Source organism: Pleurotus ostreatus (genome assembly GCF_014466165.1).
Source record: "Pleurotus ostreatus strain PC9 chromosome Unknown scaffold_1, whole genome shotgun sequence".
Classification (NCBI taxonomy): domain Eukaryota; kingdom Fungi; phylum Basidiomycota; class Agaricomycetes; order Agaricales; family Pleurotaceae; genus Pleurotus; species Pleurotus ostreatus.
The window spans coordinates 1,537,834-1,549,941 of record NW_023503156.1 but is presented as its reverse complement, the minus strand read 5'-3'; the positions used below and the strand labels follow the sequence as shown (position 1 = coordinate 1,549,941).

Here is a 12,108-nt window from a genome sequence, read left to right as displayed (position 1 = left end):
ATCCACCATCTCGCAAGAAACCTTTAATGGCAGACGTGGAGATCGATAACAACCCAGCCTCCGAGCTCGCTGCAGCAGTTGCGGCGTACAGCACATACCCTTTTGGCACCGATGAAGAATTTCAGGTACATGGCATGCCATAATTCATTGTATCCCCCAAACTCAATAACCATATGGGTTGACCGAAGCAAGGCCTGAATAGCTTGATGGCTGGCGGGGCTCTGGTCGGGAAGACGGACGAGGAGAAGGCCGACGTCGTTCGGCTGGCGCAGATATTCTACTTCAACCGGTCGGCTCGCGATTGCTTGCATTGTCTGATTGATTGCCTAACAATGATCCAGAAAGACAAGCAATAATATTACCGTAGACGCCGTCCGCAATTACGAGCAGGCCCATGCCGTGAAGCCTCCAGTCACCCCCGAATCGGATTCTAACGAGCCTCGCGTCCTGTCATTCGCAGAGCTACAGGAACTAATCCAATCGGGCAGAGTCGATGAGATTCCGAACAACAGAATCATCCCCGATACATTGAATGTACGTAGTCTCATCGACGCCCGCGCTGACAAGCCTTGATGCTATCATTACCAGGAGGCACCCCCTTCCGAATCCAAAACTCCCGCGAAATTGAAACCATGGGAGAAGGAAGCGAGCACCGATGTATAAGTTTGTTCGACAGGAGCCACGTTCAATTATCCTATTTGAAACACTTGGCTATAGCTACGTACGTACAACAGGAAACAATCGACAGAAACGCTGAGACCCAATAGAAAGACACCAACATGCTCTCCGGGTCATGTTAGGGTATGAGAGCGACCCATGTCCCTCAAATTCGATCCCGAACGGCGGACTTGCGGCCGAGGGACGTGTTGTATGTTGTAACCTCTATTTGATCGATGCATCCTCGATGTCACGCAGACAAAGCCAACCCAAGAGAGCACTTGTTTGTTTGAGCGGAGTAACGGTGGCTGGTCCAACAGCCTTCCGACTAGCTGATATGTCCCCATGGCTGAGGGAGCGGTCTGGAGGCTCCGTGTAACTCACCCAGTCTCGGGTCATTTACCAGCGACATATGTCGGGTATGGAAATTGTTAAGGCCAGCAACGGAAGGGTGGCCGGCGGCATGGGGTGTCTCGTACAGCGCACCTTCTACGGGTCGGTAGGTGATGTTGACCGGATACTGCTGCGACGAATGCTGCGAGTTTGCAAGCGAGTTTGCTATGGTATTTGTGTATGCGTGATTGAGCGTTGGGGGAGCGGTAGGATATAGCTCGTGTCCGATGGGGACAGTAGTAGACGGAAGTCTTTGATGATTCTGAGCCATTGGCGGCAGAGGCGGTACGAATCCGTTGGGGGGCAGGGCGCCTGGAAGATTATACTGCGAGTTCTGGCTCGACATATGCTGAGACGATAGCCAGGTTTGTTGCGATAATGAGGGTGTGTGGTGGTATTGCTGAGGAGCCGACTGATAAACCACGCTATTTTGACTAGCCGAGTTCATGACGTGATCGTCCATCGAGGGGGACCAGATAGAATGTCCAGGATTTGTCAAAGATCCAGAGCCAAACAAGAGTGGTTGCGACACGGTTGCCTGGTGGCTATTACTCCTTCCGCGGGGTGAAATATTGAAGCTGTTCAGCAAGTCTTGAGCGGTCCTCAAAGCCTGAGGGGGGGAGTTAAGTTGGGCAGAGATTGTAGGTCTGTGGGTAGGCGTCATGGGGGGTCCAATAGGGCTGATCGGGGCTTTCACGGGAGTCATTGGACTCTGCTGGATCGGGGGAGAGGGAAATCCTGCGGAGGTAGGGGACAATCTTCTGGTCGTTAATCAAAAGACTGCAGCGAAGAAATAGAAAATCCCACCTGGGGTCCCAGACGATCTGCTCGTCGTCATCATCAACGAGATCGTCCGCACCGTCGACATCGCTGTCCTGATCAAGTGCTGTGCGGAAGGCGTCGCCAACAGGGTCATCCTCCGTGCGCGAAGTCGCTTCAGTCATCACGTCGTCATCGCGCTTGGCATTGTCCGATGCGAGGCGCTCGTCTCTGATCTGGTCCATTGTCTGCAAGTGTGGGGTCAAGGCCAGTGTCACCTTCGCAGGCTCCGGCTTCTCTGGTTGCGCTGATTCAAGGCCCTTCAACACGAATCCAGAATCAAAGAGCGCAACTGGGCATCTCTTCAGGCAGCATAAGCAAGGCGGTCATCGTAAGAAGTTAGGCACCGTTACCTCCATTGCAACCACCGCATTAGCATCCTTGAGTAGGTCATGGATGCGCATGAGTTGCTCGACATTAGGATGGACTTGTTCCTCCGTTTGATTCCCAGTCGGGGAGCCTTTATTGGGATCCGCCCTATGTGAGGAGGGTAATTCGCCCATGGTTTTTCTAAGGGGTAAAAAGCCCTTCATGTCCAAATCTTCTTCAAGGAGGGCGTTGATAGCCGGCAGGCGGTCCATCGGGAAAGCACGACCCAGCGCGGAAAAGAATTGAGCATAGACATTCCAAAATGCTTGAATCTCGACCGTCCCGCCCTCCTCTGCTCGCTCGTTTTCGGTATTTTGGATCACGTACTTGTAGTTGGCCTTCAGCCACTTCCCTGCGATGCGAAGCGCCGGCAAGGTGCGCCTGAAAACGGCGGTAATTCGCTGGGCTAGATCGCCTTCGCCTGCGTCGGTTTGCATCGGCTCTGCGAGCTCTACCACGCCAACGGCAAGGAGGACGCGATGTACAGCCAGTATGTGGAGGAAGATGCGGTGTTCTGTTATTGTAGAAGCTGATGTCGAGGGGGCCCTTTGTTTGCTGCCAGAGGTATCGCGGACCATTCGGTGTTTCCAGAGTGCACCTTCAGACATAACGATGACTTTCGAGATCATGTCGGGTGGTAGAATCCTTTCGGCAACGAGAGACATGAAATCATCCGCAACATGCTGTGAATGATTTGGAACTTCTGCATCCACCCTTACAAGACATTGAACGGTGAGGATCAACCAGAGTTAAGAGAACTGACCTTTGAGGCTCCAAACGCCACAGCGCATGTAGTAACACGATATTCTCTTTGAAGTTGTCGACTCGTATTTTGGGTAGAACACTACTAGAGCCTTGGCGAGTGTGCTTTTTCTCCCTTTCGCGTTTGCTTCGCCGCCACTGCTCGTAGGCTCGACGGAGCACCGTACCAAAGTTCTCTGAGGCGGCTTCGAAGGGGTACCGTACGCACAGGGCTCGATAGTAATGTGTGAGCGATGTGAATATATCTTTCTGGTATGCCGAGAGGATGGCGAGTTGATGCGATGCATTCCCTATATCAGGCGTCAGAATCCGCGCTTTCTCGTAGCACTGCTGAGCCTTGTCGTAGTTGCGAGGGCGCTGCGACGGCTCGGGTCCGCCGCCTCGTCCGCGTCTCGCGCCTGCTTTGTTGCGATTGTCGTTGTACAGCTCGCGATAACGAGCAATATCCCCCAGGCATATCAACGCCTTGCTGACGATCACAAGCCTGCTGTTTCGTTCCGCGTTCGATGAGGGCGGGTGCGGTCCATCGTCTGGGGGGAACAGAGAGGGTCTTCGTCCAGCCTCCGGCGCTGCTGCGTCTTCTTGCTGCACTTCCGCAGGGAGTTCCTCGATACCGAGGGCGACCAAATGCGGCTGTACTTGGACCAAACCGAATTCTCGTCGATGCCGAACGATTAGCTGCGTCCAGAACTTTTCTTCCTCTGCTAGAAATTGCCGGAAACGTTGCGTGAGCTTTCTGTGCTCGACCACGGGCCCTGATCCCCCAGTCCTGGGTTGCTGCTGCTGCTGTTTAGCCGTCTGGATAGCGCGATCGAGTGTCGCCAGCCGTTGCTTGTAGACGGATATAAAATTATACGAGGTTTGCATCCACAGATGGGCCTCTGCGTCCTTGGACTCTTTAGCATAAGGGTGAACGAGGAGCAGGCACAGGTATTTCTTCCGTAGGCTTGCGCGCGACATCAGAACGACTGCGCAGTAGCACGAGAAAACGGGTGCTCACTCCTTGCGCTGGAACTCGACATCCTTATCCCAAGGGTCGCTGTTCTTTAGGATATCTTTGAGTGCTTGTTGAAGGCTCTTTGCCTTCCTAGACCGCTGTAAGTCCATTGCCCGCCTCAGTGAAGAATGGAGTACCTGGAGATGATTGCTGGAGATTCAGCCATATCGAGGTGTGTTCTTGCAAGCGAGTAGTGCTACAAATTCATATTCAAATCCCAGTCATGTAGGCTCAACAGAGCTCGTCGAGAACTTGGCGGAAGGTGGTGAAATGAAACATGTTGGGCCCGTGGGAATCACAGAATATTCAGCTCATCTGCACTCACCACAACGAAGGCCCTGGCAATTCTTGCATATTTACGACTTGGATCAGCACCGCACCGCGTCTAAGGTTTTACCGAACGGAAACCTCATCTCACCACCGAAACCAATTTATTGATGGCCTACAACCCATCCGGGGCCAGTAACAGCGACCAAGCCTATTCATCAATGGAGAACGAGAGCGTCGAGCTTCTGTCTGCCATGATGGGCGGTGATATTGATCTCGATCTGGCTCGTCGCTTGCTTCGGAAATGCAACGGCGACGTTCAGAAAGCCGCCGATGCTCTGCTCGAGGGAACTGCCAAGGGGATGCTTGAAGAGACTGCAGTCATAAGGAGGACAGGCTCCTTGAACACAATACGAACCGACGAACGGCCTCGGAGTCGTACGGCAGGGCGCCCTGGAACACCAGTGCAACCGTCCGTTATTGACCTTACTGGCGAAGGCGAGGACGACGAACTCTCGCGTGCGTTAAATCTCTCGATGGAGACCCATAGCAATGAACAGAGCACTCGAGTTGACCGCGACCAGAAATCTGCCCCTCCGGACCCTGCTTGGGCCATGGTGCGGTCAAATGTACCTCTACCACTTGACAATATATGTGCCGTTGTATCATTGATAGAGGGCATGTGTAGGAACCAACACATTCTGCGATGTCACAAGACGATCAGTCCCTCAGTCGTGCCATCGAAGCCAGCTTCAAAGATTTTGCAGGCGTCAATGAAGATGACACGCCTCCACTCGAGGACACGATTAGGGAGGGTAATAGGTTTGTTTTGGTATCACTAACCATATGCCTCCTTTAACTGTGTCTCGAAGGCCGGTGGTTCTGCGTACGGAATCCCCCACTCTGGCCTACGCTGCACTGGTAATGCATCTGTGTCAAGCCAACCATGGTAATGTATTGAGGCATCAACATAGGTTCTACAAGCTTTGTTTTTTGTGCCCCAAGTTCGCATAACTCTCTCAAAGCTAAGCCATGTCCTTTTTGATGTCCAAAATGAAGCAGGTACGCTCCATCCAAATGCCGGCACATTTACAACGGCTAATTGCGCTTCTGTAGACCGTACCATCTTATCATTGATTGAGTTGTACGCACACATGGACCTTGGTGCTCTAGGGGCGCTTTTGGGCAATGATATCCTTTGTGGTTTCGAGGCAAAGCCTTTCAATGGACCTAGCGATTCGCCTGGGGAACTCTCTTCAGGTCATACTTCTCCCCGACATGTCCATTTCGGCTCTAATCGTTCTGACTACAGATTTCCTAAAGAAGGCAGCGACCTTCATCGACGATTACGTCAAGCAGCTCGATGAGAACGGCGACCCAAAACCGTTTGTGTCGTTCGTAACCTTGGTGGTCTCTACTCAATATGTAGTTTATGCAGGCAGCGTCTTTTCAACTTCAGACACGGCTCGATTGTTTTGTCCCCTGCTGCACCAAACGGTGTGGGTCGGGCTTTTGGAGAAACTTCCGTCGTTTCCGTCGATGTCAATTGCTCCCGACCCAGCCCTAATACACTTATGAGCCGACTTTCAACAGATCTATCGGAGTATGTTGATGGCGAATCAAAACACGATATCATTGTGGAGCCCTCCCAAGTTGTTGTGTTCGGTCTTAAACACGGAAACTTCTCGTCCTCTTCGATACAAGAGCCGTTTACATATCCCAAGTCCATCTATATGGATCAATTCCTAGGGGAGAACCTGAAGCTCACCAACGAAAAGCGCGTCCAACAGCAGCAGATTCGTGATAGATTACAGGAGCTTGCAACACGAAAGCAGACCATCACGAGATCAAGTGTGGGTTTCGTATGATGTGTCCTGCACCCTTGCTCATTCATTGATAGGATACAGATGGCCTACAAGCTCTGCGAGATTCGATGTACTACTATGAACACCTTGCTGACGCCAAGGGTGACCCAGAGCGCAAAGAGAAACTGACGCGCACATTGGCCCAATTGCAGGCAATTCTGACAACAATCGAAAAAGAGGCAGAAGGTAAGCTTTTTACTTCTTCAACGAAAGCGTGTTTAATTTTACTTCGTAGGTATAGACGCTGAAGTAGCGAAGTTGAAGGAAGAAGAGTCAAAACTCTTTGATTGTCCAGAACTTCAGCACCACAAGGTAAAGTTGGATGTCTAATCGCACATTTCGAAACTCATCCCTTATCCAGTACGATTTACGGGCAGTTTGCATCCACACAGGCATTCCGGGGCGTAAACATACGTATCTATATGTACACCACGACGGTGAATGGTGGAAGATGGTTGATACGGAAGTGACAAAGGTACTTACTTGCACAGTCCCCGTCGTACTTTGCGTACTCACGAAATCCAAGGTCGCCGATGATGCTGTGCTCACCGATACCACTGGTCTGCATCTGGGTGCTGGACCGTACCTTCTCTTTTACAGCCGCTCTTTGCCTGAGGACTCGCCTGCAGTGAAATGGCCTTCTCACCTAGAGGTTCGTTTTAACTACTTCGTAAGATCGCGTTGGACGCTCATCCTGAGATCTGATGTAGGATGAAATTCGGGCGAACAATACACATCTTATAGAGTCCCTCAAGCTCACTGCGCTCGCAAATACCGACTCGGCACTCAATACTCCCGTTCCGAGTGGCGAGGCCAAAGGTGCTAAATCTACGGTGACTGCTCCTACAAAGACAGAGTCTACCATGGATCTTTCGAAGTAACGCGCACTCACCTCAGAGCGTGCTTCCCTTATCATTCCTGATGTATCAGTCCCAAATTTCACAGCCTAAGCATGAATTCATTGTCGAGGTATAGTAACAAATTCTCTTTCGAACTAGCAGTGAAGCCGAGATCGTAAAGGGATGAATCACAATTCACGACTAACTCCTGGTGAGAAATCACCTACTTCCTAACCGATTTGGAACTCAGTCGTTCGGACGGCACCGGTCACCATCAAAGTTATTGGTTTTATGTCTGCCACTGAAGCATTTGCGAAGCCAAAGATTGTTTGGCCCGAGCTCCCAACCGAGCTCTGGATACGGATTCTTCGTTGTGCTACTAGTCTACCTGAGGACTTCGACCTCGAACTTGTGCGTGGCGCATTCCAGGTCAAATACCCTTCGAAATCATATCGCGAAGTCTTGGTGAGGGTCACTACCCTTTCCTCCGATTTACAGAGATTTATAGTCGTCGCGTAGGTCACCGCCAGAAAGATTGTACGCGTGTCCAAACTATGGAATGATCTAGCTACCCCGTTCCTGTACGAGACACTCTTCATTGCGAAGGCACGACAGTTGGTGAAGCTTCGTGCTTCCTTGCACAAGTCACTCGGGGACACCATGCCAGTAGACCGATATCGGGTGACTGGGAGTCAAGAATCTACAGCTGGGATTACCCCTACGCGCAGGCAACCTCTCGGATTTTGGGTTCGACGGCTCGTCGTCACCCTGCAGCCGCCATATACCCCGAATGTCGATGTCACATCTGAAATACTCGATCTCATCTCTTGCTTATCTGGCGGACTTGTTGCCCTCCACCTTCTGGTTCCTCTCCCAGACCACCCAAGTCGATTCGTCTCACCGGCTTTCTTACATGTCTTAAGAACATTCCATGGGAAAGCATTGCGCTATCTTAACTTAACGACAAATCAACCAGACCGGGAGGTCTCTCTGGAAAGCTGGTATGACTTCTTAGAGAAGATGAACTCCCTGTCTGCGTTACGATGTGATGTTCGGTGCGATCACACGAGACCGGATATCTTTTACAAGCCTCACCACTTATCCGTCATCTCTATTCCTATGGCAGAATTCATGGATCCCGAGTCCCCCTCTACGTCTGTGGTTAATGGCATCCAGGAGTTGATCACAACGCCGCGTGTCCCGCGTGTCCAGCTTGCCCCTCCAGACCCCTCTCGCCGTTTAAACCTTCACGTCCCGCAATTCGGCAACAACCTCACTACACTCACGTTCGATATGCACAGGTTTGAAACTCAATCTGGCGTCTCGCTGGATTTGTCGTCTCTCTTTCCGAACCTAATTCATCTGCGACTCTCTTGCCGAAGTTGGTACGGACTGTATATCTCACCCCCGTTGGCAGTGCCACCCTCTGTCATTCATCTACGCCTTTCGTCCCTTCACTACACATCCACCAACCATTACCAATACTTCTATCTAGGCCAGATACTTGAAACTATCTATTTTGAAGGTTCATCACTCAAAGTTGTACAACTTGGTGGAAGGCCGCTTTTCAAAGATTTGGCGCAGAGACACCCATTGCTGTTGCATCGCATGGCTAGGAAGGTTCGGGAAAGGGGGCTGGAGTTGCACGATCCAGATGATAATCTCGTGGGCTGATTCCGAAGGGATCATTACCTTGTGAACCCTAGTGTTATCAATTCATAGGGCAGGCCTTCGAGCGGAGACTCGAACACCACATTATATATGTACACGTTACGCAAAAGCATGTGAGATAACATCATGTAAATCATATCTAGAAGTCTTCCTCGTCGTCGTCGTCGTCACGGCCACCTGGTCGGAATAGAGCGAGAAGGTCGTCCATGCCAAGGCGCATGTTCTTGAGCTTGTCGCCGCTCAATGCTGCCTGTGCAAGAGCCCGCTTCTTCGTTTGAAGCTGTACACGAGGATAAGAAGTCAACTTAGCAAGAGATGATGGGAAACACACCTCTAAGATCCTGTCCTCAACGGTTTCTGCAATCATGAGCTTGTAAATATTGACATCGCGGGTCTGTCCGTATCTGTGAGCGCGATCGAAGGCCTGATCCTGTTCAAATGATATAAAAATTGGAGCGATGCGATGCGGATGAGCAGTCACATATACGGACCTCAAGTGCAGGATTCCACCAGGGATCAACCAGGATGACGTTGTTACAGCAAGTCAAATTCAGACCTTGAAATTTTAGGGTAAGAATGCGGTTAAGGTCGCACGGTGAAACAATGTACCTGTGCTACCAGCCTTGAATGAGATCAAGATGCAACGGACATTAGGTTTCTTCTTGATGGCGTCAAGGCTTTCCTCGCGTTCGGGACGAGACATGGAGCCATCATCTGTTCAATTTATTGAGTATCAATATGTGGTATCAATCGATCGAGCAGTTCCCAACACTTGCAACTTACATCGGACGAACTTCACCCCCTTTTCCCTCAAGAAGGGTTGGATCAGATCCAGCATGCTCGTGAACTGAGAGAAGATGATGGTCTTCTCTTCCCCGGCCGAGCGATCGTCGACATCTTGCAGTAACTTTAGGATCATTCTGATCTTGGCTGAATCAGGACGTTCACTGCTCTTCAGCCGTGCCTCGTATGCAAGGTCTCCGCAAGCTTCACAATGATCATCTAGTCTCTTGTCGACATTCGTGCTGTTCAATCTAAGCGAGGGGAACTTAGCATCTTCGTATGATTGACTGATCCACGAAGACCTACTCCTCCTGGCAAACTTTGCATTTCTTCGTTACACCAAGGGACTCGAAAGCGTTCGCGAGCTCGTCAGCATCGTCCGCCTTGTCATCGGCGTTCTTTGCCGCCGTGGAGTCTACAGCTGACAGATCTTCTTTATAGTCCTTTGCAACCAATCCGGGATGGTTACAAGCTAATAAGCTATTATTAGTCTCTGCTCACTAGGTATAAACCACAGCACTCACCTTGACGAAGCCGCAAGAGCAACAACAACACGGAGGTATAGTTGGCATGATCCTGAGCCATCAATTTCTCGAGCATCGCCTCGATTCGGTTTTCCAAAGCGTGGTAGAAGTTGCGCTCAGACGGGTTGAACTTGCAATTGACGATTTCGACAACTCGGGCAGGAAGCTCGATGAGCTTCTTCCCGTTGAGGGTGTCGGTCTTTGTCCGGCGAAGCATGATGGCTTTGAGGACGACCTGTAGCCGTTTCATCGCAAGTCCCGCGTGTTGACCCATTCTGATGGGTTTGTCAATTTGCTCTTTGAAGGTGTAGATATTGTTCAAGGGTTTGATCCGGAGAAATTTGAGCAGTGAGTAGATTTCCATGACGCCGTTTTGCCTGAGAACAGGGTGTTAAGCCAAGTTAAGGATCGAGCACATAAATTTACATCGGAGTGCCGGTGAGACACCATCTGAACTTTGCATCAAGGTCGCAGCAAGCAACTGCGCCTTTCGTGATGTGGTTCTTGATGTTATGCGCCTCATCTGCAGAAGTCTGGATTAGTGAAGTAGAGAAACGCTGAGCGATAGACTTTACCCAATATCACGCGCCACCATTTGATACGGAATATAGCGTCGCGTTTGGGACCTTTCTTTGCAACCTTCTTGACCACTGGTACGTCATCGTCACTGTCACTCGTTGCAGCTTTCTTCTTCTTTGCCTTGCTCTTCGATTCGTCTTTCACATCTGGTCGGTAGACGGCGTACTCCGACTTGACAACATCATACGTAGTGACGACAATATGATGACGGCGAAGAACATTTGGGTCTGCCAAAGTTACATTAGTCGTGGACTATGGAACTGAGTGTCATAAGGAATTACCTGTCGGTCGGCTGGGTCCGTGATGCTGCAGAACTTCGAGCTGGGTGCACATCTTCTTAATTTCGTCGGCCCATTGTCCCACCAAAGCCAACGGGCAAACAACACTAGTTACAATTCGGGGTTGAGGAGTGGCGACGTAAATCCCACGCAATGAAACTTACAGAGTGCAGGCGTCCCAGCCATCAGCTTTATCAGACTTGCGAGGGCGCCCTTCGGCAATTCGAGCAAGCGCTTGGATTGTCTTACCCAGACTAGGCAAGCGGAAGTTAACAATGATCGAGTAAGCTTGCACTCTTCTTACCCCATATCGTCAGCAAGAATACCGCCGTAGCGTTTCTGCGTTACATCTTCACGCTCTTTCATCCACTTCTTCCCAACCACCTGGTGAGGTAGCAGACGGATGTTCTCCTTGAAGCCTTTTACTATGGCCTCTGCCATATCGATGTCAACCTCTTCATCGTTCATACTTCCCGACATCAGCTCTTTCAGAGCTTTCTCCGTGTCAGTATTGGCCATGAAGTCACCAATATATGTCTGCTGCGGTAAATCAATCAATTCCCCTGGTTCGGCATCATTCGACACCGCCGCCGCGAAAGGTGAAGCTCCGTTACTTGGTATACGTATGGGAATCCCTGCAGCTGGAATGTAGGCACCTGGGAGATTTGGTCTCGACGCGTCTGTAGTTGGGAAATAAGGGAGTACTGGCTTCTTCAGGGGGATGGTCCCTTGATTTACTGTGTTCGTCTTCGTCGCGGGTGGTCGGCTTGAACGCGAGCTGTATCATTAGAAAGGCATAGCACATTGAGGGCAACGAGAAATGTTACCTAGGCGCAGCGTCTCCATCGTCATCACTAGACACCGATCCTGACTCTGATTCTGAGTCCGAGATGTTAACTTGGGGAGTCCTTGCTTGAGAACGGCCACCACCCGTGGAAGACGTTGCAGAGGATGAGACAGACTGTTTCTCACTTCATTTCAGAAGAAACAAAAGGTTGTGAGAGAAAACGCACGATGACTTCGCGTGGTTGGCGAGGTGCCAATTCAGGGTAGAGCCTCGAGTCTTCGAGCATTTGGCGACGTCTGGGACGCGATGCTCAGCAAAATTATCGGATAACTCAAGATCCTGCATACATTTTCTCCATGTTTGACGTTTCTTGAGACTTGTGGGCGTTGGTCGTGGGGGTACTAAAACAAGATGAAGAAAGTGCCACTGATCGCGCCGAACGCGTTAATGAACTTGACACGTGATCGACAATCTACTACATCGTTCCCGAAGTCTGACTCGGAGTCTGGGTCAGCGTT

The 12,108-nt window shown here is 50.7% G+C and overlaps 5 protein-coding genes across 5 annotated transcripts; 3 read left to right on the top strand and 2 right to left on the bottom strand.

The window, feature by feature from the left end:
- Window positions 1-26: 26 nt before the first annotated feature.
- PC9H_000526 (uncharacterized protein) lies at window positions 27-663 on the top strand (the record flags this gene model as incomplete). The annotated part of the gene is made up of 4 exons (XM_036770181.1): window positions 27-125; window positions 189-289; window positions 342-534; window positions 589-663. The coding sequence occupies 4 exons, from the start codon at window positions 27-29 to the stop codon at window positions 661-663; spliced, it is 468 nt and encodes a 155-aa protein (XP_036636026.1).
- Window positions 664-882: 219 nt separating this feature from the next.
- PC9H_000525 (uncharacterized protein) lies at window positions 883-4,163 on the bottom strand (the record flags this gene model as incomplete). The annotated part of the gene is made up of 7 exons (XM_036770180.1): window positions 883-1,019; window positions 1,042-1,811; window positions 1,858-2,171; window positions 2,223-2,952; window positions 3,002-3,946; window positions 4,001-4,087; window positions 4,135-4,163. The coding sequence occupies 7 exons, from the start codon at window positions 4,161-4,163 to the stop codon at window positions 883-885; spliced, it is 3,012 nt and encodes a 1,003-aa protein (XP_036636025.1).
- Window positions 4,164-4,434: 271 nt separating this feature from the next.
- On the top strand, window positions 4,435-7,010 carry PC9H_000524 (uncharacterized protein; the record flags this gene model as incomplete). The annotated part of the gene is made up of 12 exons (XM_036770179.1): window positions 4,435-4,893; window positions 4,953-5,086; window positions 5,137-5,185; window positions 5,239-5,326; window positions 5,381-5,524; window positions 5,577-5,662; window positions 5,707-6,117; window positions 6,165-6,315; window positions 6,365-6,441; window positions 6,491-6,604; window positions 6,656-6,781; window positions 6,840-7,010. 12 exons carry the CDS (start codon window positions 4,435-4,437, stop codon window positions 7,008-7,010), a joined length of 2,010 nt encoding a protein of 669 aa, XP_036636024.1.
- Window positions 7,011-7,259: 249 nt separating this feature from the next.
- PC9H_000523 (uncharacterized protein) lies at window positions 7,260-8,642 on the top strand (the record flags this gene model as incomplete). Its single annotated transcript, XM_036770178.1, has 2 exons — window positions 7,260-7,433; window positions 7,488-8,642. The coding sequence occupies 2 exons, from the start codon at window positions 7,260-7,262 to the stop codon at window positions 8,640-8,642; spliced, it is 1,329 nt and encodes a 442-aa protein (XP_036636023.1).
- A 136-nt stretch (window positions 8,643-8,778) lies between these two features.
- Window positions 8,779-11,876, bottom strand: PC9H_000522 (uncharacterized protein; the record flags this gene model as incomplete). The annotated part of the gene is made up of 14 exons (XM_036770177.1): window positions 8,779-8,919; window positions 8,971-9,069; window positions 9,131-9,195; window positions 9,249-9,353; window positions 9,423-9,673; window positions 9,729-9,894; window positions 9,947-10,323; window positions 10,373-10,469; window positions 10,522-10,752; window positions 10,807-10,910; window positions 10,968-11,057; window positions 11,108-11,581; window positions 11,631-11,764; window positions 11,817-11,876. 14 exons carry the CDS (start codon window positions 11,874-11,876, stop codon window positions 8,779-8,781), a joined length of 2,394 nt encoding a protein of 797 aa, XP_036636022.1.
- Window positions 11,877-12,108: the final 232 nt, after the last annotated feature.